Raw genomic sequence first — 25,305 nt, 5'->3', positions numbered from 1 at the left:
TTCCATGTCATATTGTTAAAGTTAATGCAGTATTTATTTTTCTATTTTTAAAGAAAATAGATAATAATTATATTTTTGTAAGAAAATGTTGAAAAAATAAAATTATATTATAATATTTTATTACATTCGACAAATATGAACTTGAATGTATTTAAATTTCAAAATCTTGAAGATAAATGAAAAATAATAGACATTTTGGTAAATAATTTACAAGTTACTCAATTATTTTATCAAAAATAAAAAGGCAATTGAGCATAACTGTTATATAATTGAAATTCATTTTGTAACCATCAAATTTGTATTTCTTAATTAGAAAATGAGTACTTTTATGATAGAAATTGATCACTCATGGCTAATATTATTTAAAAATATTTAATTAAAAAAACCACAAAAAATTACTAAAAAATCGCAGATACGTATTTCGAGAAAATTGTTACTATTAGAGTTAATAGTGAAATGAAAATTTTACTAAAAATAATATTACTATATGATAATGACATCAATTAATGGTCAATTTCTCCAATTTCAAATTAAAGTGAAAGGTTACTGATAGAGTTTTTTGAAATATACGTGTCTTAAGTGTACCATTTATTTGTAAATTAAATGTTAAGTTCGGATTCCAATAAATNGAAATATACGTGTCTTAAGTGTACCATTTATTTGTAAATTAAATGTTAAGTTCGGATTCCAATAAATTGAAGTGACGAAATATGATTTTATTTTAAATAAAAAAATAAATGTATAGATATTATAGTGCAATATTAGCCATTACTAATTCATATATTTTAAAGATGTTTGTTATACATTTTGTATATTATTGACTATTTACACTCTTTAAGTTAACATAGTCATAAATTTTCAGTGTTGATATAATAGACAATTGGCTATTGTTCACTCATTAACATAACGATTTGCAGTGCCGCCTTTAATTTCTCAAATACTGTGATGATAACATGATGTAGAATCAAACAATCTATTAAAACCATGTCTTATTGGAAGTTCCTGAAATACGCGATCGTGTTGTGGCTTTTTGAATAAAAATTTTTTTAGTTTTTGAACTTTGAAATAATTGTGAAACTCAAATTTTACAAATATATGAAGGAAGAAGAGGTAGAGGAAGACCGAAAAAGAGATGGAGGGATGCTATTGAATACGATATGAGGACAGCTGATGTGAAAGATCGTGTCAAGTGGAAGTTTAGGATAAGGGTGGCCGACCCCAAGTAGTTGGGATTATGGCGAGGAAGAAGAAGAAATTTTAAAAATATATAAAATATATTACATATTAAAAATAATAATAATAATTACATGCTGATTTGCTTTATAATATGTCTAAATAAAAAAATGTATGACATAATAGTTATTGATCACAATATTAATAGTTCTGTGGGCGGTAGTTACCTATATGGTAAGGTATGCGTTCTTATATTTTTAATGTGTATATACATATATATGTACAGAATAACCACAAATCACGCTACTATTAATTACATCCATCGTTTATTCTTTTCAATGGTTGTTAATGTTAACACACCTTCTTGTACATCACACTTTGTGATCCTGGCTCTATTGAATATTACCCTAGAAGTTCCAATACATTTTACATATTCATACAATAAATATACTGTTTAAAAACTGTATATATCAATTAATCAAATGTTAACTACAATTGAAAAATGTGATAACAAGCTTAAAAAGTTAGTTAAAGATAAAAAAAAAAAATTATTATCAATACATATGCATAAAATACATAAAATTATAATACAATACAATATGAGCATTATTACACTAAGGGGTCTAAGAGATAGGTCAGCAAGATGAATATACACATGATGAAAATGTGTAATTATGAGGCATATAACAATATTTTTTTTGTTTAGAAGGGGTATTAAAAATTTTCATATAGATATCACTTCTTCAGGATGAAATATTCTGATGGCTCTGAGCAACAGATTTTTTGACTTTTGAAAAGTGAAAAAAATATATTTTCTTCATAAATCTTTTATTTTTTTAACAAAAATGGTTAGCAAAAAAATGTATTTTTTTTTCTCAACAATTTAATATTTTTATTATAAATGGGCAATATTTATTATTTGTTTTTCATTTTGAATACTATGAATCTTAATTACGAGTTTTCATGTAAGAGCTGGCTTAATTACCTGACTTTTTGATCCATTAGTCTTTAGATATGCATTTAAATCTTTAGCACTACAAAGTGGTGTGTCGACTTTATACGTATTATGAAATTGCGAATAATCTACTTCGTAGATCATCTTCGTTTTGCAGTATTTAACCAACTGCTGAAATCTATGACCCCAGAGTACCTCAGCGGCCACATAAGAAGTGCGTGCTTGGGTTGTTTGTCCTGTTGATTCAGCAGTTCCCTCTAACACTACAGCTACTTCAAATCGTTCACGAAGTAAATCAGACGCACTCATATCATACATTGGGCTACTCTGGTCAATTTTATGTACAGCCACCATAGGCCACATGAGGAATACTTGATCGTCAAAATCGTCAATGCTGATCTATAAGTATTTAAATTATCTTAAATCCAATGAATATTAATTTACTTATTCGTATTCTTTTTAAATAAAAATATTTTTAACATTTTTAAATTTTAAATAAGAAAACTATAAACATAAACTGTTTCTTTAACTGATATTTATTCCATATTGATAACTTACATTGAGATAAGACAAGTGTGGTGATAATACTTCTCCTTCTAGCGTGACATGAGAACGTATGAATCGCGCTTTGACAGTAGCACCGATTAAATGGGACTTTTCTCTCAAGTCGCCCACACGAAACATAAAACACAAGTTACCGTCTCTTTGACAAATAACAGCATTTCGGCTAAACATAAGCGTTTGGCTTCTTTGTTTAGGTCGAATCATTTTCGCAAAAACTATACCAACAACAAATGCCTGAAAATAAAAACTTTAATACTTAAGAATGATAAAGTGTCCATTTTCATATAATATTACACTAACCTGAATAAGTAAACCTGCGATACTTTGGAAACAGAATAGTGCAATTGCCTCTGGACACTCTTCAGTGATCATACGGTAACCGAATCCAGTTGTGTGTTGGGACTCTACACTGAATAGAAAACTTGCGGTAAAGGTCGGCATATTTATTACACATGGAGACCACTTTGGATTTGATATATTTTCGGGTAATAGGTCGCCATGTGTGTAAGCTATCAAATACCAAACTACACCAAAAGTAAACCAGCTAAGCAGAAAACTCATACAAAAAACAAACAATGTCCAACGCCATTGTGCATCAACTAGGGTTGTAAATAAGTCTTGTAAATAACGTCGACGTAGTTTTGATACATTTACTCGATTTACATTGAAAACACCATTTTTACCTAATGCTCGCCGTCTAGTTTTCCGATAAAAGGGATGTACATTTGATTTTTTGTGACTAATAATAAATACAATATTATAATCAATTTTATTTGAAAATTTACGTACAATTAATTAATTTACAATTATATTAAATTTGTTTTAATACAATTCTTGATTCATCAGTTAATAATTACTTTTTAGGATCATTCCTTATAACGTATAAGGGTGTTAACTTAATTTTTTTAAACTGTAACATATATATTTAATAAACTTATAAAATAGAAAAATTATCTAATTAAGAAAATGACTGGTGGATAACAACTTTTGAACCAATGTGTTTTGTATGCTATTTTCATTTTTATACTAGGTGAGATGAAGAATACGGTCGAGAAATTACTAAGTGATAAAAATAGCAGCACCTTACTCCTCATTTTCAGACAAAAATTAAAATTTTTAATAACTTCTGAATACTGATCCGAAATTTGTAATCGACCGATTAATTAGATTATTTCCTATTTTATAAACTAGTTAAATATGTATATTGGCATTCAAAAAAATCAAGTTAATACTCTTTTAAGTTTTTAGGGATTCTAAAAAATAATTATTAGCTGATAAATCATGAATTATAAAAGAAATAAAAAATAATTTTTAAATATATTTATTTTATGAGTAATCAAATGGTTTATGATTAACCAATCATTCTGTATAATTATTTGGTTAATACATCCCTATCAATTGGTCACCCGTCGTCTCTCTTATCACTGGTCAAGTTAATCAGTCAGGGTGGCGGTTAAGCGCTTAAATCTTTTGATCATCCCTCTTTTCCTTTTAGATTGCCTAGCTGTCTACTTGTCACTTAATCTTTTTAACTAAAATTGTTATTTGATTTTTCCTTGTTCAACATTGTCGCTGTCATATTGTTAACAAAATTGAAATGGTAATACTCATAAATATTGTAATTTGTAGGAAATTTGTTGTAAGCAAATTTTCTAACTTTAATCCTTAAATCAAATTTTAGTAACATCGTAGTTGATTTCAAATTTCTTATTAAATATTGGTCTATTGGTAATATAAGTTAATTATTATATCATATTGGACAAATATTGTTTAGTAGTACATTTAAAAGACAAAGTCAGAATTTTACTATTATTATTGAAATCAAGCAATAGAGTTCTAATACCACTTTATGGTGGGTAGTAAAACATTATCCAGTTGAATCTTATAAGTGTTTAATTCATTTACAAAATAGCATTCAAAAATAGTTATAACACAGCTCCAAAAAAAAAATCGAAAGAAAAGTGCTAGTAAACAGACCATGTTTTCTTTATGTTTTTGGGGTCGCTAAATCCGAATCTGAGGTTTGTTTAACGCCATCACGTTAGGGTGTTTCATAATCTCAAAAAATGTGCTTAAGAACCAAGCTATTCATTAGGATGTAAGACAGGCTAATTTGTAACCTAAATCTACTGTGCGCAGAGCCTTAACCTATAAAAAAAAAAGCCTTATCTCATTTAGACTGGCCTGACCTATTATTTCCATGTTACGTTGAGAATATTTTGGCATAATATAACTAAAATATGACCACATAATATTTTAAAATATTATGAAAAGAAATATTTTGAAATTTTAACACTTAACTACTTGTTTTGTAGAAATCATTTATTTATAGAAATAAGTATATTTGAAATTTAGTTGTGAATAGCTCAAATCTAAGCATGTTATATAATTTATTCATAAATTTATATTCATGCATGTTGCTTGTTAAACTCGCTATAAGCTTGTAACTTATTACCTATTGTATTGGTACATTTTAATATAATTGAGTTTTTAATTGTAATACTTGTTTTTAAACAATAATTTGGTAATCATTTAAATTCATGCATGTCATATTTTCTTAGTAGTCGGAATAAACATATTCACTTGTAATCATAAAAATAAATTAGTTTTGTCTTTAGTATAATTATCTATCTAACTGTTGTCTATCAAATTTACAGTCTACCAGAAAATATACAAAATAATTTGGTCATTTTACCAGTGTCAAAGGCTTGATCTTATGTGGTATTACTGATTACAATTATTCATATTTTGATAATTACGTTGACTTCAAAATTTAAAATTATAGAAAGTTCACATCAACTTATTAAGTGCATAATAAGTGTTTAAAGTTTTCATAAATATTAAATTAGAAACTCAGTTGGTTTATCAATTAATATAGTGCGTTTACAAACTTGAAATTAATAATGAAAACATATTCCTACTAAGAAATATTTTTTTTGCATACTTGATAATTTGAGGCGATGAAAGTATTTTGTGATTGCTATTATTTTGAACCTGATTATCATTCGTCTTAAATGGTTTTATTAACAGTGCATCACTTTGATCAGAATGTTTTTGATCGTTGTGACTAATTAGATGTAATATTGTTGTGGATCCTTTATCTGTCACAGTCGACATAACGATTAAAAATCTGTATCTTTTCAATTTTCATTCGTGAATTAATCAATTATCATTAAAAACCAATACATAATTTTTGTATGACAAAAGAATCTAAAAATAATAAAGACTATCAAAAATAATCAATAGACAATTTTTAAAATTTTTATGATTATGAATGAATCAAACATTAGTAAACTATTAGTATTTCATAAATGTTTAAACTTTAATTTGAAGTTGATAGGAAAGTATTTGATGAGATACACCGAGTTAATACAAAAAAAAATTTCATAATCTTATTTTAACTTAAGGGGATGCATTTGAAAGATCTAAACTTACGTCATTTCTACAATGCTTTTAGAAATGACTTTCTATGATATATTAATGCACAAATTACTACAGTAAGCTTATACCTGGAATCTTCATTAGACACTGGATGTTTATTCTTATATACATGTATTCTACGAAAAATGTTTGAATATCTTTTAAAACTTACAAACTTAATTAGCTTTTAAAAATTTTCAAAAAAATGAAGTCTGTCCATAAAAAACATATCGCACTTGAAAACATAATTTTGAAAATTTATAATTAATAAAATAATTTTGTAATTTTATTTTTTAAACAATTATTTTTGGCACAGACAATTTAATAATTTAATTTTTGTTTTTCTGATTTTTAGCTGAAGTTATTTAAAGCTAAAATAATTATAACAAGAGATAAGTTTAAATACTTTACTCTAGTGATGTAAATTTTATTATTTTCTGTCGCAAAACACAAGTTAGTAAAAATCGAAAACTATGCTTAGTGTAGAACTTAGCTAATCATAATAGTAATAGTTCTGTATAAAATTATATTCGAGATATTTCAATGCATAACATACAGTAGGTTATAGTCAATAATTACTGTGTGCTACTATAAAACTTATGAGTATTGTATAAACTATTATATTAAAAATATGAAAACTCGAAAATAAAATAATATTTTCAGTACTGAATAATTAACAAGGTAATTTTGTTTATTTCATTAAGGACCTTAGTATAAAAAAATTATTCAAAGATTGATACTTTAAAGCCAAGATTTGTGAATATTTAAAAGTTTTAATTTACTAATTATTAAAAATTTATAATTTTCATTTCAATATTACAATAATATAATTCAATCAAATTGTTTGATACATTATTGATTTGAAAAGTAAAAAATTTAATAATTTTACTGAATAAAATATATACACTTACTAATTACGTATTGATAATTTTCAACTCATTCGATTTTATTTTATATTTAACAAATAAAAAATTGTTAAGCTGTTAACTCTTAGTAAAATAATTTTATTTACAAGTCATAATTTCTACCAAGAAGTTTATCATCAAGTATAATATATACGTTTAATTTCTCAGTAATCATCTGTGGTTTAAAATGTTCTCTTAATCGTTCATGCATTACATAATATGCATTTATAATTATTTGTTATCGTCGTTTCAAAATAAACCTGTAAATCTTGTTACTAACATTGGCATATCTTAATTTTCGGATTGTTATAACCATATATATAGATATATGTATAACTATCACGGTAACACCCAAAGACACAAATTACATGTGTGCAATACCAAGAAAATATTACAAATTGTCTCTGTGTAGTTTTTATGATAAAAAGAAATATTAAAATATTAGAAATTTTATTTGTAGGTTCAAACGAAACAATTATTCATTATAATAATTGTAATAGGCGGTATCCTCTATTTTATTCATAATGTTTATGTCATAGTAAATAAATTTAATTGTCGTATTTAAATTTGTATGCACAGAGAAATCTAAAATAACGAGGATAGCGTTCAACATAATTGGTGAACAATATGAGTGTAAATCATTGAATTAAAGTTAATTAAAAAATAGGAAAATTTTTATGGCAAATTACGATAAACAAATCTCTTATAATCCATGAAAATCTTGCTATAACAAAGTAAGTGATTGAGTCGTATGCTTAGTGTAAAAGATCTTTCAAGCTTTAAGTTTTATATTTATACGTAATCTAAATTATAAAACAGTTATTTTTTTATCCCATTTTATCTTATCTCAAAGTTTTTATAATGTATACTAAATCAAGTGTACTAAGACATTACAACGTTTTAACTAGATACATATTTTTCAATGACTAACCAACTGCTAATTTATTACTAGTATATGCAATAAATCAGAGCAAAAATTATACACATATACGATATACTAAAAAAAATTAAATGTATATTCATGTATGTTTACTTTTAATATCTATTGAATCAAAATTTCAATCGAAAAAATCAAGAGGTAGTTATCAAATAAATTTAAAGAAATTTTAAAAACTTCTGAATTTTTAAACTCAAATAAAATAATAGTTAATACTTACAGACAAATAATTATTGTTTCCAATAATTGGTATTGAGAACTTTAAGTTTTTCATACTAACTAAAATTTAAAAAATGGTAATATTAAAAAAAAATCATATCAATAATTTTTAACAGAAAAAATTTGGTGACTACCAAAAAACAATAATTTGTAACAACCGGTCTATGAAAAATGATACCATTTACGCTTTGACGTCTACACCGCTTGCGCGCTCTCTTCAAATACGAATGAATCTGTTCGACTGAAACTAGTTAGAACTTATTTCATATTCACACACGCATACAACACTATCAAATTAAGGACCTTGTACACTTTTAAAATATGTTATATACTCACACTGTTTACTATCACGCCGCCAAATAAGGTGTATATTATGACAGTAATATTTTTCACACATATGATCGGCCAAATTTTACAATCACAAAAAAATAAATAATTGTTAAATTAAAATTATTTAATGGTTTTATAGATATCTTGATTTCTCAATTTTCAAGTAAATTTATTGGGAATTAATCCATTATATGATATTTCAGATAAATATATATACAGAATGGAAAAGATCTAACTGACCACACATACAACATACAACTTATGATCTACATAACATTTTATACTTTTTTTTTTTTTTAATCAAATTTTACAATATAGAACTATATTTAAAATATGTTTTATGTTATTTTTCGCAATTACAAAAAATATTTTAAAAATTAATTTTTTTATTACATTATTTTTAAGATTTTAAGATAGCCACATTGTAAATAAGTTTTAAAGAAAAATTTTGATACCAAAAACTCTTATTTTAATTCAGTAGTTACGTATATACAGCATTTTAAAGTTTATTATATTTTAAATCTAAATCTTTAAAAATTTTTAAAATGCTGATGATAAAAAGAATTATGAAAACAAAATTGAAAACCTTTTTTATCATATCATCAAACTAAAAATAGGCATTTCATTATAGAAAATTAAAATTTAAGTTTTTATCCCGGAACGAATAAAAAAGAATTTATTTTACTACATATTATTGTAGGCTTTTTTGAATCTAACAATATTTTCTTATACAAAAATTAAATGTATTTTATTGTTTCTGAGAAAATGAGTATCTATGCAAAGAGAGATACCTCATTGATTACAAATTTTGTAAGTATTATTTTTTATTATTGAATTAAATAAGAGCATATTTTGTTTATTGTGGAAATTCGTTAATATTTTTAGAAAATAAAAATAAAATGATCAGTTTTACATTCTTCTAATTCCTGAAGTTAACATGCCACAGAGGGTGGAGGCACTCTTTCACATGTTATGGAGTTAACAATGGTTCTTGGCTAGTCCAATGAAAGACGGGACGAGTATTATGGTCGGCTTCCACCAAATACCAGACACCACCAATGAGAAAATAACAAGTAAAATCTCGTTGGCATCTTAGAGATCAAACACAGAACCTGGAGTTAATTTTTAAAAGAATATTATTTATTTAATTATTCAGAAGATCCGATTCAAAGAGTTATCACTATATTTTACAAAATAAAAAGTTTTTATCTTTCAAATATAATACAATCAAAATAGATAGTAATATCTATAAATCTGTAATATTTCATATCCTAAACTATTATATAGAGTGTAAACTTTTATAGAAAAAATTTCAATTTAACATTTTTTTTAAAACAATGACACAATTTTAATAAAAAAAGAAAATTAGCCTATATTAAAAATAATATAAAATATTTTAACAAGAAACTCTACTTATTCAACGGTAACTAATACACTTTTTTTTTTTTAATGTCTAAAAACATCCCTTTTTTCTTATTAAAATAATAAAAAATTGACATTGGCCTTTGGATCAATAACTGTTTTAATTAATTAATTATCTAATCTAAATTGATCAACAAACATGATCCACCTAAAAGCATGCCGTATACAGTGTTCAGTAAATAAAGAAAAGGATTGTTTTAATAGAAAAAAGTTTTAATTAAATCTTTAAAAAAAATTAAAAAGTTATTTTTTTAAACGTTTTTAATATAATTTGATAATGTTAAAAAAGAGTTGTGCGAAATTTGGAGCTTATTCATCAAGTTAAATTGTCTTTATAGACCAATACATTTCTGTTTGAGTATCATAAAAAAATTGTTTAAAAAAATATCTCTGGAATTGTTGTTAGCTTAATCTCATAATTGTGAAATTACTACCAATAAATAGATAATTTTATGAGGAATTCAATTAAATGGATATTAAGTAAGTAAAGAACCTGGTTTCTATTATTCTTATTGTTTGTAACAATTGACCTGTTTCCTTACTTATTGAACACTTTCTATAGAGTATTCATTAATTAGATTATTTCCTATTTATAATCTAGTTAAACATGTACGTTGGTATTTAAAAAAATTAAGTTTAAACTCCTTTAAATTTAAGGGACGATTCTAAAAGTAATTAACAATTAATAAATCAAGAAATATATGCAGCTAAAAGAAATCAAATGTTTTTTTCACTATTGTATTTTTTTTTTATCTTAATCGAGTAGCTTAAGATTACTGTATGTATAAATATTTTGGCTTTACATATACGTTAAGTTCAAACATTTGAAAAAATAGAATTTTATTTTTATAAAGCTTAACTAAGTACAGTTTTTTGCAAATTAATAAAAAAATATTAACAACCTTGTTGTTTTTGACGCTGATGACAATAGCGTAATTATATTTGGCAAATGTCAATTATTTTAAAATTTAGTTGATTTTTTGGTTTTCAAACTAAGTGACCAATCATAATTTTCAATTTGTCTATGAATTTTTCCCTACAATAATTAAATAACTGAGACACCAATTGTACTTTTGTAAAAATCTATTTATAGTGCTGTTTATTATTTATTCACATAAAAAATATAAAAATAAGTTATTTTATAATTTTATAAGTTATACTATTTTTTTTTTTAGTCTTTTAAACATGATATCCAGGGTAATATTTACTAGGGTGAGTAACTTAACTATTAGTAAGCACGTTGAAAAAAAAAACTGATGACTAAAAAATAGTTATATGAAGTAGCATACTTTAATAATATAGATCATTATTTTTAATTTTTGGGTACGCCACTGATTCTATCTATAATTTAATGGAAATAGTCTTTAAAGTATTGATAACAATATTGTAATTGTTAATCGTAAGAACATAATTTTAATATTATTATAGTTTTTTTACTTTTTAAATTCCTAAAATAAAAGAATAGTAAAGAAAAATATTTAAATAATATACTGAATGGTATAAGGAGTTTTGCGTATACAACTAACACCGCGTAATCACGTTATTTGCACGCACAGTAGGGTGTAAATTTAAATTATAGATAATTGGGTGTCAAAAATTTGTATTTGGAAATATAATTTCCAAATACACCCAAATGTGTTCTGGATCTATGGCATGTGTTATTGTCTAAACCATGACTGATTTTTAATATACATTATAATTTATTTTAATGTATAATAAAATAATATTTTTTTAAATATATATTTTAATTATTTATTTCAATTTATTATAATTTTAATAATTATTAACTAAATATTAATAAAAAAACATCTTACAAGATAATAGCGCGAAGATTAATATGAATTTTGTATTTGAAATTTTTAAAACTAATACAATACCGTAACTTTAATAGTATTGTACTTAAACTGAAATCAGACTATTTCATTTCTAAATTTCAAATATTGTTCTGAAAATTGTTTAGATGTATTACGTTTAAAAATGAATGCCAAATTTTAATAATAATGAAAATAAAATTGTTGGATATGGGTTTTTTCTTAATTAAGTAATTTTATAATGGTTTATAAAATAGGTGAATAAAAATATAATGTACATATAAAATAATAAAATGAAAAATAAGACTTTTTATTAACATTTTTTGTTACAAAATATATAACAAACTATATCACCATTAACCATTTTAAATATTAACCACCTAATATACAATTTATATATAAATTATTATTTAATGTAAAATGCATAAAATATATACATATAACATTATTCAAAGTCAGATTTATTTATTTACTAATAAAATTAAATGGTTGTTGAAAACACATATTTTTGGATAATTTTTGGACAAAGTAATTACTTACAGTCGACTCGATAAAACAAAACGTTTTAAAGAATTTAAGTAAAACGAGCGCGTTTATATTAATTTAAATATAAGTATCTAACTAATATCACATTTGAGGCACATTAATATTTATATTAATGGTTTAACAAATATCAAAGTATAATGATATATTTAGGAAGATCACAATGATTGTGAAAGATTGGGGAAATTGGGAGTTTAGCGAGGCCAATTTTACCATAGTAGAAGTTCGTTTACAGTAAAAGAGATGTAATCGAAGTGTCATAGGCAAAGGGGAACTGGCTACAGAGGCAATAGGGCAATTTCACCCTGGGCCGCCGTCCATAAAGCAATGACGGCCGCTATGAATAGCGTAATTTGGCCAGCTGTATGTAACAAAGACATTATTATTTAACTATTATATTTTTATCTTTTTAATTTTTAAAAAATTTTGTTGCTTTGTGTCATTATAGGATCATTTAATGTATCACTGGTGATAAAAACAATTAATAGTAAGTTGGATTTTTAAATATAATGAGTAATTATGATTTCAGGATGTTAAAAAATTTGTTTGAAGATCTTTTTTTTTTATTGATGCAAAATATTTTTGAAGCTAATAAAGCTGCCACAATTTTTTTCCCCTTCTGCCATTGGCCTTCCAGTCAGCTCCTAGTCATAGGAATGATTCGGGTCCAGGTAATTCACCTGGTTTAATAAGAAATGGCTCCAATTGTGCCATCATCAAATCCGTCGATGGAGGTTTCTGATCCTCTTGCAATTTTTGACTTTTAGGTCGAGAAGTAGTACCCTCTAGTGAATCGCCAATGTTAGTTGTATGATCCAAATGGTGCATATGATGCATTTCTGAAAGTTTCATTTAAAAAATAATAAATTAAAAATTCAATCGTACACATTATAACATATGATGACATTATAATTCTTTATACATGTAAAAAATATTTAAAATAATATATTTCAAGTTAATTAAAAAACAAAATTTAATTTAATATATTTCAATTTATATTTAAAGATATTTTTTTTAGTACAATAGTTTTAAATTTTACTTTATGTTCCATAGAAATAAACCTATTCAAGAAGTTCTTTTGAATTACCTGTATGTGTCCCAATAGAAACGAGTTTCTTTAGATCATGTGCACTACACAACGGTGTATCTACCACATAAGTATTATTAAAAAGACTGTAATTCACTTCATGTTCTCCCGTTTCTTTTTTGTACGACACTAATGTTTCAAACCTATGTCCCCAGAGAATTTCGTTAGGTAGGTAAGACGATCGAGCTTGGGTTGTCATACCAGTTGATTCAATAACTCCTGTATTCATAAATAATAATATTAACAATAACTTTTCATATTTATACTCAAAAAGGTTAACTAAATTTTTATTTGTGGCTTCTTAGAATCATTTTTTAGACTAGTTTCATCACTATAGATCTAAAAACTCAATATTATTATCTATCAATAAGAAGATAAAATATTATAAACTAATTTTTATAATAAATTTTTAAATTACATTTATGTTACTTAAAAAACTAAAAAGGGCGTACTTAATAGCAAGTATAACCTTCTAGTACGACGACAATCTCAAATTTTTCTCGTAAAAAATCAGCCGCAGAAAGCATATACAATGGCGAATCAGGAGTGATTTTGTGAACTATAGTGGTAGGCCAGATAAAAAAAATTCGGTCTTCTACGCCATCTCCACCGACTTTTAATTCATATTGGTGAAATGGTAGTAATTCCCCTTCTAAGGTTACCTTAAAACCAAAAAATTACATTAATAATTTTAAAATTTTGAAAAGTTTTATGTCAATATTGTAAAATATTTTTGTTAAAATCAAAAATATAATAGCTAAACAATATGTATACTTACTTTTTTTTTAATGAGTTGAGCTCTTACATGCGCTTCGATGATATGTGATTTTCTCATATCACCTACCCGGAACATGAGGCATAATATACCATCTCTTTGGCAAATTACAGCGTTACGACTAAATAACAAAGTCTGTGTGCGCTTCTTGGGTCTGGAAAGTTTGGCAAAAACTACTCCAACCATAAAAGCCTGTATCATAACTCCAACTATGCTTTGAAGACACATTACGAATATTGCTTCTGGGCATTCTTCTGTGGTGTGTTTGGAACCATAACCTATAAATCAACTAATTTTTAAAAAAAAAACAATCTTCAGAAATCGTTAATTAATTATTAACAATCATTTATAGTATTGATTAAAATAAAAATAATAATTTTTTTTAAAAATATCTTACCAATTGTGTGTTGAGTTTCTACACTGAATAAGAAACATGCTGTAAACGAGTACATTTCGCGAACACATGGTTCCCAATTTGAGTTATTTGTTTTCATAGCAACATCCAAATCTCCATGATTTAGTGCTATGAGCCACCATACAGCAGCAAAACCTAACCAACTCAACATAAAATTCATGGAAAATACCAATAATGTCCATCGCCATTGAGCATCAACTAGTGTAGTAAATATATCCTGCAAAATGACACAGAAAATGTTATAGAATTCTATTAAAACTAAACTTTGGTGTTATAAATCCACAAATTGGCGGTAAAAAGTAGAATTTACTACCACAACCTAATGAACTACAATAATTCGAACTAATTAAAACATAATCTGAAACCAAAATATTTATAAATTCACAATAACATTTGAGTCAAAATTCCAATTATTGAAATTCAAAGTCTAAAACTATGTACAATTAACGGATTATGATACTGCATCATATTATATAGGATAGGGTTAAGATAATTGCAAATTAGGGTAAGATGAAATGTGTCTAATCTTAAGAATAGTGACATAACTCGAAAAAATTTATGCTAGAGGAATAAAATAAAATTCTTATTTAGTTTCTTAAACAGAAAAATAAATAAACAAATGAAACAATAAAATATTAAAAATTATTAGAGAACAATAAAATATATATGCATCTATAAATGTATTATATATAATTTATGCGTGGAAGAAATATTAGAATTTCCATACGTTATAACTATCACGTTATAATAATAAATTAAAAAAACGCAAAAATCATTAGCATTAAATACAAAAACAATGACTACGAGAACAATATAGTACTATCCATCCTACCCATTCACTAGAATCGCCTCTATTTAATCATTTCTGTTCCTATTTTGTCAATAAAAAGTGTCGTGCGCAAATTAGTTTTCATTCTTGGCGAAGACATACGTATGTATTTTTATGACCAAAGTATTGTTCTGTTCTATATTTTGAATACCTACATTGACGAGCTAAAGAAAATATCATGTGTACGTGATCACTACTCTTGAAAACATATTATATCTGCTATCGTGTCAAGGCTAAAATGTGTAATGATATTGAAAGATGTATGAACAGAATGCAAATAATTATGAAAATACCTATGCAGTTTAACAAAAAAATTTATTTTATACAAAATTCAATGCTAGTAAATGATTTGCTTAGAGATTCGTTAATCTGTTTTTTGTAATAAAATGACGTCAAACAAAAAATTCAGAAATTTTACACGTCAATCTTATTCAAATCTGGCAGGAAACAGTGGCTAACCTTATACCTGTATTTTTTGTGGCAATTCACTGACATTAACATGTAATATGTGACAGATGCAGACAAATTTATTCAATATTCTTACAAATCTTAGATATTGAATACTACTTTTAATCGGTATTCACCACTTTTTCATACACACAGCTATTTCTATATTTAAAAAATAAGCTACCGTTGCCAAATTCTGATGAATGTCAGAATAAATTTTATAGTTATATGATATCAGATTATTTTACTACAATTTATAGATTTATTCAAATCATTGAAACGTGAATACATAATTTCATCATAATAAATATTAAAATAGTTGGGACAAGTATAGATGATATCTGACAGTGATTAAAATCACTATCATAAGAAACGCTTCAATGCAAATTTGTAGATAGTTATTAATTTACTCATATTTTTTGTTCAACTTTGACGGGCACTTGCACATAGATGATAAGTCGTCGGGACATATATATTTTTTAATTTATAGTACGCAACATCGGCTTTAATTTAACATATGTTTAAAGGACGCAGTATTTCCGGAACATTTTCAAAAGTTAAATTGAACAAATTCTACTTTTTATACGTATGATTCAAAGTTTGAATGTCCCCTATATAAGGAGAAATTGTCCGATTTAAAAAAATAGTATGTTGAATAAAAGGGGTTATATAAAAATGATATATTAAGTATTTAAAAAAAAAATATTATGTTTTAGAATATTGTCTTTTCACTATGTCCGCTATTTCTAATCTTTATTAAAAAATGCAATTTTAGATACAATTTTTTTTATAAAATTCTGCTCTATCATAAGTAGTTATTGCCTATGTCAATAATACTATCATGTTCAGTTAGCTCACCTGCAAATATTTTCTTCTTCTTTTAGCCACTTTTCCTTGAACAACATTACAGTCACCTTGTTTAAACACGACTCTTCTATATTGTCTTCTAGAACTAAATCTTGGTTGTCTGTAACTATAGATATATAAAAATTACAATTATTAACCAAATCAATTAAATTATTAATTCTATAAAGGCCAATCTAAATTATACAAAATTAACTACTAATAAAGCATTTAAAATAATTGTATAAGGAAAATAAAATAATCGGAATTGAAATAACCCAAGCTTTATAATTAATAATCAAATATTACAATGAAATTTGTGACTATTATTACGTATACAAAAACTCGGAGTGGATTAAGCAGTACAGTAGATTCTTTTTATGGCGAATGTCGTTATCTCAAAATTTTTACTTTCTCGAACCTATTTGAAATCTTCCAAAAGCTACTATTATCCTAAATAAGGTTTCACAGGATAAAGTTACTTATCATTGGTAAAATTATAAAACCTAGGTGTTTTAAAGTCACAAAATATTTACCAGTTGATTATAAAAATTAAAAATGTGTGGATGACTTCATCATTATTTAGTGAGTGGCTTTTAAATTTTGATAGAAAAATGAAACTTAGTTTTAATATCTATTGACAATTGTCTTCTTCTTCTTCCTCGCCTTAATCCCAAACTTCCACTTGACACGATCTCCCACATTATCTACGCTCACATCAGTTGTCCTCATATCGCATTCAATAATACCACTCCGTCTCTTTTATGGTCTTCCTCTACCTCTTCTTCCTTCAACATTCATTTCTATAACTGTTCTTACAGCTTCCGATTCTTCTCTCCTTATAACATGACCAAACCATCTATGTCTAACCTATTGACAATTGTCCCGATCATAATTACGATATTGAATTAAGTACCTCTAAGATACACTTTTTATCATCAAATATGACATATATACCTCAACCTATGAATCAAGGTGTTATACAGAGTTGAAAAATGTTTTATAAAAATAAATAATCAATAAAAATTAGTATAAAATATCAATAATAATGAAACATTTTCTGTAAATATACTTAGAGCGATTAAAATGACTAATAAAACTTAAAAAAAAAAATAGTGCAACCTGCAGATTATAATACATTTCTTTATTAAAATCGGTTATAAAGATAGTGATAGTTGCATTTAATTAGATAACTCAATTATTTCTGATGATAAATGAAATTTTGTTGCTGATCATCTTAAGAATTTTACACACTATGTGGAAATAGATATAAGTATGTAAGTACAAGTATGTGGAACATGGTTGGATAACGAAATTTTATTTGAAACTTTCGAATATACCGATAGTAGCGAAGTGAAGAAGTGAACCACAAAAAAAAGAAGATAAGCAATAATAACATTGAGAAAATTATTTGAAACATCATAAAGTATGATATAACTTATTTTCTGCATTATTAACTTAATCATAATATGAAAATATCATTGAACATACAAAAAAAAAAAAATACAAAATTTTTGACAGATTTAAAAAAATCTTGTATTTTAAAAATTAATATTATTATTATTTAATTTTAATGAAACTCATTATATTGTACATTTTTCTGCTTATCTAAAGATTCGACACAACGAGAGTCTACTATATTTGTATATATATGAATAAAATAAAATTATTTTAAATACATTACTGATTTACAAAAGATATTAAAATTGAAAAACTTTGCCTATGTTTTATTTATATACTAGGCTCCACCTAGATGGGACTCAGTCTTAGACCCGGAGCCCTACGAGCCTCATGCACCTTCGGCGCGTAAGCCTTTTGGCCGTCCTTATTACTAGGTCACTGATTCCCATAGAAGTACCTGCTTATTCCAGGTACGATAAGTGTTTTGTAGGAAAAATACAACTTTAGAATTAATATAAAAAACGGTAACACAGTGGGGTTGTGGCACAGTGTGGACGTGGCATAGTTAGGACACGTATAAATGATATCTGACAGTGATTAATATCACTATCATAAAAAACGTTTCTATGTAAATCCGTAGATAGTATTTAATTTTAAAAAATTGGTGGATTATTCCAAAAGCAAAATTAAACACCTATTTTTTGTTCAACTTCGACGACCATTTGCACATAGAAGATAAGTCGTCGGGACATATATATTTTTTTAATTTACAGTACGTAACATAAGCTTTAATTTAACATATGTGTTTAAAGGATGTAGTATTTTCGGAACATTTTCAAAAGTTAAATTGAAAAAATTGACTTTTGTGAAAAAGTTGCTATTTTGAATCCGTTCTCGTGAGCAGGTAAAGGAATAGGTTTAAAAAAATGTATAAGAAAAAAAATTATTTTGATTTGTTTATTTATGAAAAAGTTATGGCAGTTGTAAGAAAAAAAATGTCAACATTTACTGATTTAGTAATTTTTAGGGGAATTTCTTCCATTTACTGAGAACGAGGGAAATTTGTTGAATTTTTAAGGGAAATTACTTCAATTATATACGATTTGTGATTTTTTGACGTATCGTTGAAAAAATTGGTCTGGTAAGAGTTGATAAAAAGTAGCGACAGACATAAAAAAAAAACAGTAAACATAATACCATCTCAGCTTCGTATCGAAGCTAAAAAATTATCGTATTCATTTTTTGATTGAAATTCAACATTACATTATAAAATATTTTAAAATTTTACTAATACTAGTTCCTTGTAATAATATTATAGTTGGCATACCTCTTAGGAGTCTAGTTGTCTAATAACAAAATAACAAAATCTTTAATAAAAATAACACTTATTCAGTGATTGGTAAAAAATGTATGTTTTTTAAATTATCATAATACTGACAGTTTTAGTTTTAGTTTTTAACAAGGTGGGATTAGACACTGCCCATGAAACCAATAGTACTAATAAAACCAATAAATAATATGAAAATTATGGTCACATAAATTATAGAAATTTTGTTTAATTTACAATAGTATAACTTTATATATTTTTATAAAATATCATATATTACACTATTATCACTTATTACACTATTAGAGTATTGAATTTTAAGAGACACTAAATATTTGTTATATGTATATTTTTTGCAGAAGTATTATTTAAGTTAAAATAACTAGATATACTTTTGGCTTGTCAACTAAGAGCCCGTGGATATTTTGATAATCTTTGAACAAGATTAAAGAGTATGACATTAAAATAGTTATATTTATAAAACATAATCGCATAGGCCATTTCATTTGTTAAAACTCATAAGCATATAACTGTGAAAGATATCAAAATATTTCTATTTTCTTAACTAAAATTGTAAAATGATTTGTTTTTTAAGCTTTCGTTTTTCATAAACATTTAAATAATTATGTATAAAAAATTAAATCAAGGCAAAACAGTGACGTAACCAGGATTTTATAAAGAGACCATAGAAAAAATATTTACAATTTTTCATATTTTAAAACTTTTTTTTGCTCATCACTTAATTTTTGAGATTATTATTGCTGTCAATTGTAGACCTTAACCTCTCGACTACACCACTGAAGCAAATTTTAATTAAATAAATTCTATAATTTACAATTGCCAATATCATTACATACAAACCCCTTTTGTTTACAAGAATCACTCAGTAAAATATTAGTAGAATGAAAGGCTTAAACAAGGCAATAAAATAAAAATTAAGCACATAAAGATTATGTGGTTATTCGAAGGAAGACATTAATTAATTTTCAATTTTTAAAAAGTGTTTCAATAGTCATTTATGGTATCAAAATTAGTTGTCAGTCTTTAAAAAGTTACTCATTAAGTTTAATTATTAAAACGTTATAGTATTTTAGAGAAGCACAAAATAGTTTCAATTCTATGAATTTTCTTAGAAATAACCTATAAATATATTACTTAGAATAAACTTTCTCATAAAATTACTTTTGCGAAATCCAAACGGATGTACTTACAAGAACAAGTACACTAAGCAAATATGGGTATAAATAACAAATTGTCTTTAGTGATAAAGAGAAATGTAACAAATATATGTACAAAACTTATGAAATTATATGTATATTAATATAAAAATTAGGAGTATTTGAGTTGACATAGGGGCGGTTTGGCTATGAGGACAAAGAAAAAATGCCCCCTAGAATCAATACAGCAATGAGGGCCGTTATAAATAGGGTAATTGAGTTTAACAAAGAATGAATGGCGTAATTAGGATTTTGTCTTGAGGGGATATACATAAGAAAATTTTGCACATCCCTCTCCAAACTAAAAAAAAATTGTATCTTCACCCTATAATTATTTCAGTTATGGGAGATATCCCACTCATGATAACGCCGGTATGAAGAATTACGTTTTTTTATACGTACTATTTTTTTTTTTTAATTATTATAATTTGCGTTGGTTTGAGTAATTTAATGTATAACTGTTGATAAAAACAATTAATAGTAAGTTGGAAAAAAAAGTTTAAAAAATTATTTTATTTTGTAGCGAAAAGAAGTGTAAGATTTACAAAATAAATCTTAATTAGGTCTTTTATCGGAGAAATTAAGACAATAACAAATAAAAATAATGTTGTACAACTTTTGCATTGTATTTAAGTGATCCCAAAACTAAGAAAAAACAAAAGATTATATTCTTATCATATTAAAGTGTCACGCGATATTTTGGCATTATTTAGACACGTGACCTTTACTTAAACACCATTCAAGAATTGACTGTGAGTCGCCCACGCAAAATGAGTTCTAACATTTATGTGGTCGTTTTGTAACATTGGCTCGGCACAATTCTGCCGCCGATTTGAATTGTAATAAAAATGATTTCATCGCGAAACTTGGAGATACAAACACAGACGTAATATAAAAAGAAGTCGACCTAGTTCACGCTCAACACTCAATTTATGATTAACCTACAGGCCGATTTAGGCCCGACTCAAGTCCGATTGCCAAAATGCTGTAACTTCTAAGACTGACTAGGACTCGGAAAAGAGACAAACGAGACAGAAGCCTGTGACGCACGAATGTCGCATATCCTGGACGTCAGCCAAAAAATCAAACGGTTCCTACTCGGCTACGACTCATCTCGCCTTTTTAAACACACACACATGCAACCTGTATACTTGCAAGTCGTTCGCGGTTCAATAGTACAAGACGCAAATAAAAACACATTTTGGACGCAAATGTAATTAGGAAACCTCCCAAAGCGTCTGCCTTCCCCGGATATCTTTATTTTATTATGCCGCCTTAAAATGTTGTGATGGACGAATGCCATGGGCACCGTCCGTCGAATGGCAAAGACAATGCAACATATACAAGTATATATATATATATATATATGTTGCTGAAAATTCGACACACGTGGTTGGCACAAAATTTAATTACAGTTATGTTTTTTAATCGACACGCAAAATTTATGATACATGCAGAATTACATGAGTATTAATAAGGGGATTTATATAACAACTGTTAACAATTTAAATTTAATCTGCCAATTATATCAAAAAATGTTTGATTCACATAAATATAACTAAAAATAATGTTTTTACTGCTAAATACAGATGAACCATTGTTTGGTTTTTTTTTTTTTGTTAAATGTACTGGTCACAAATGAATTTGATATATACACGATATTTTTTTAATACTAACCATTTGATATCTCTCAAAATAATAACTATGTTAAGAAAAATATTTTTGGGATTTTTCAGTCTTATATATTTCTTGATTAATCAGATATTAATTATTTTTTAATAATTGTATGGGTGTTAACATAATTTCTTTTAATTGTAACATACACATTTAACTAGCTTATAAAATTGCAAATGATTTTATCAAGTAAATGACTTATTACTTAAGCACATCATTTCGGAAATTATTACGTTATTTTAAAATATAGACTGAACGTGGAGCTTGTATGTAACAATATTTCTTGATCACAACCCTCCCCCGTCTAGGTATAAAAATGTTAGTAACTTTTGAAATACTAGTCCAAAGGTTATTATCGACCAATCATTTTCTTAATTAAATCATTTCCTATTTTAAAAGCTAGTTAAAAATATATATTACCACTTAAAAAAAAAATAAAGTTGACAACCTCATAAGATATTCAAATAATATAAATAATGAATTAAACAAGTAATAAATAACTGACAAATCAAAAAATATATGACACTATAATTATTATTTTTAGTGAAATCGAGTGGCTAGCGTAAAAAGATTTATCTTATATATATTTTTTTTTACAGCATTTTCATGGCTGCGTGTTTAATTAAAAAATGTAATATTTAAAATATTGTAAGATAATAATATAAGATATCTTATAGCTAATAATACAGCTATCTAATTTAAATGTCAAAAAAAATTCATAGAGTATACACTAGATTTAGACGATTAAGATAATTTGTGTATTATTGGCAATTCACTTAACTTGAAAATGATAATTTAATTATGGCAAAAAGCAATAGTAATGATATATTATTTGTACCAGAATGCGAGCCAAATTGTGCAATTAAACAAACAATAAATACATGGATTTAACTTAACGTTTTTATTGTTTTTAATGATATATATCATGAATTATTTAATTGGAAGGAAATTTCACATTATAGATGCCTTATGAATACTATTATGAAAATAAAGTAAGTCACGACACCATTTTCTTTTGAAAAGTTTAATTAGACGAGAATTATTAGATGGCAAGTAAGTAGCCAAGTTTGCAATGAGTTGATTTAAATTTGAGGAAAGTTTGGAGTGAAGCGTTTGTAATTTACATGAAACACAATACATCAAAACGTGAGCTATTAAATAAATTTAAACATAACATTTCAAGTTATAAATTTTAATATTTTTGATGTATAAAAAAAATTAGGAAAATTAAATATTGCAGTTGAAAAACATTGAATTACTTAAATCTGTGAATATTTTCACTAAAATCCAAAAAACGTTGATTAGTATTTAATTTGAATGTTTTATTAGATATATTTTTAGTGTTTTTACTTATTTATATTAATATATTATACATTTTTATTTTGTCTATAATATCTTACAAATATGTTATGCATAACATATCCATATTCACAAATTGGGAGATTGGAGGGGCTTAGCCCACCATTTTCAAATTATATTTCAACATTTCAGAAAAACCAAATGGATAATTATACAAAACGAAACTTTATAGAGGAGATGTTAGATACAATAAGCCACTTCAACATTTTTGTTGGTTTTGGGCCTAAGGACATGTCATAAACCTAAATATTTTATTTTTATTGATAATCTTTTTTTTTTTAATATAATTTACTTTGAATTTTTATCGAAAAATTAAAATTCTTTTATACATTCAATGAAATTAAATAAGATTCATTTGTTTAATTTAAATTTCTTACGTAAAAAATAAAAGTTTAAAAATATTTTTCACGACTTTCATTTGTTCAAAAATTTGTCCACTAAATAGATTGCACCCTTTAAAATTGAAATCATCCCACTGATAAGATGGGAGCTAAATCACTACCTTGACTCACACCATTTGAGATGATATTATAGTCAAATAAGTGCTCAGGATTATGGAGCATTTTGAAAGAGTGATCTACAAATTAGTATATAAGTATTAGTCAGGTGCAGGAAATATTTTTGAAAAGGAGTCCTTCATGTTAAACATTGTCAAACGCCCGCGCTACATCTAGAAAAACACCGGCGCAATATTGTTGAGTAACTATTGTTGATGATGTAACCCGTTGTGTTGATGTGTTATAAAGTTATAAGAGAGTGCCCTCTCGTATGGGAAACTTGACTACCCCAAATTTTATGTTTAGCATTAATGTCAGCATAAATAATGAAAGTGTGATTAATTGATTGTATTAAGTACATAATTCAGCAGTAGGAATACTTAATATTTAAATAATTTTTATATTAATAAAAATTATTGTTGAAATTCATAATAATTTTTAAATAACTTGGAATACCAAAATTTACAATGGTGAGACTTATTTTATACTTTGAACTATAGTCTCTTTGTGGTACCATTCATAATGGTTTGTAACAAAAAAAAATTGTAGCATAGAAATACATAATTAAACTATTCAAAAATAAAAAAATATTAATAAATAGTCCGTTGATAAGATTTGAAAAAAACAAATGCGTATTATTTTAGAAGTTAATCATAATTGTGTTAACCGAAAAAATCCAATTTTAGCAGTTAACTAAAATGAAATAAAAAAAACCTCAAGAGAACTGTGATGTATAACAACGTAATACAGAATGTCATCACATGATAATCAATTTTATGAACTCTAATGAGTTATAATGAATTAAATGATATTTACAGGAAAAATGTTCATAATGCATAATGCATTTTGTAAAACAAAACAATATACGACGAAAATAATATAGAATTCATAAAAATAAAAACAAAAAATTAAGTAATATATAATTACATTTAATATGATTTTAATTAAAAATTAAATAATTTAACGAGTCTTTTGTATAATATAATATATAAATATGTACTAAACATTTAACAATGATATATTTGAATAGCTTAGTTAAAATGGATACAATCCAAGACACTGTATACTGGTCCTTGTAAAATGAATAATCCCTACATAACAACACATTTCAATTTTTATGGTAGCAAATGTTTTTGATAAATTTAAACTGAGTTT

General features: G+C 25.7%; 2 protein-coding genes across 4 annotated transcripts in view; both read right to left on the bottom strand.

Moving 5' to 3' along the window:
• Window positions 1-1,480: 1,480 nt before the first annotated feature.
• On the bottom strand, window positions 1,481-8,457 carry LOC126906223 (G protein-activated inward rectifier potassium channel 3-like). The gene is made up of 7 exons (XM_050686610.1): window positions 8,308-8,457; window positions 8,175-8,233; window positions 5,637-5,902; window positions 2,993-3,431; window positions 2,687-2,926; window positions 2,159-2,527; window positions 1,481-1,580 (listed from the first exon to the last, which is right to left on the bottom strand). The coding sequence occupies exons 3-7, from the start codon at window positions 5,807-5,809 to the stop codon at window positions 1,566-1,568; spliced, it is 1,236 nt and encodes a 411-aa protein (XP_050542567.1). The 5' UTR covers window positions 5,810-5,902; window positions 8,175-8,233; window positions 8,308-8,457; the 3' UTR covers window positions 1,481-1,565.
• A 3,679-nt stretch (window positions 8,458-12,136) lies between these two features.
• The window catches only part of LOC126905102 (G protein-activated inward rectifier potassium channel 3-like), a 19,822-nt gene continuing 6,653 nt past the window's right edge, over window positions 12,137-25,305 (bottom strand). Inside the window, exons 2-7 of one of the 3 annotated variants that reach the window (XM_050684512.1) lie at window positions 16,691-16,805; window positions 14,539-14,773; window positions 14,145-14,419; window positions 13,836-14,028; window positions 13,367-13,585; window positions 12,137-13,118 (exon numbers count right to left, since the gene is read on the bottom strand). In XM_050684512.1, the coding sequence (XP_050540469.1) occupies window positions 12,928-13,118; window positions 13,367-13,585; window positions 13,836-14,028; window positions 14,145-14,419; window positions 14,539-14,773; window positions 16,691-16,805 (1,228 nt within the window). In that variant the 3' untranslated portion in view covers window positions 12,137-12,927. The remainder of the gene's footprint in view (window positions 13,119-13,366; window positions 13,586-13,835; window positions 14,029-14,144; window positions 14,420-14,538; window positions 14,774-16,690; window positions 16,806-25,305) is intronic. The other 2 variants (XM_050684513.1, XM_050684511.1) reach the window with 2 other exon arrangements.

The sequence above is a fragment of the Daktulosphaira vitifoliae genome, unplaced genomic scaffold (genome assembly GCF_025091365.1).
Source record: "Daktulosphaira vitifoliae isolate Bord-2020 unplaced genomic scaffold, ASM2509136v1 Scaffold_4, whole genome shotgun sequence".
Classification (NCBI taxonomy): domain Eukaryota; kingdom Metazoa; phylum Arthropoda; class Insecta; order Hemiptera; family Phylloxeridae; genus Daktulosphaira; species Daktulosphaira vitifoliae.
The sequence above is the reverse complement of the archived record's forward strand: the minus strand, read 5'-3'. Positions and strand labels throughout refer to the sequence as shown.

Coding starts and splice junctions, on each gene's coding strand:
- LOC126906223 (XM_050686610.1), bottom strand. CDS start 5,809: ATGTCGACTGTGACAGATAAAGGATCCACAACAATATTACATCTAATT. Junction 2,927..2,992: donor TCGCAGGTTTACTTATTCAG/GTTAGTGTAATA, acceptor TTTTATTTTCAG/GCATTTGTTGTTGGTATAGT. Junction 2,528..2,686: donor CACACTTGTCTTATCTCAAT/GTAAGTTATCAA, acceptor AAATACTTATAG/ATCAGCATTGACGATTTTGA.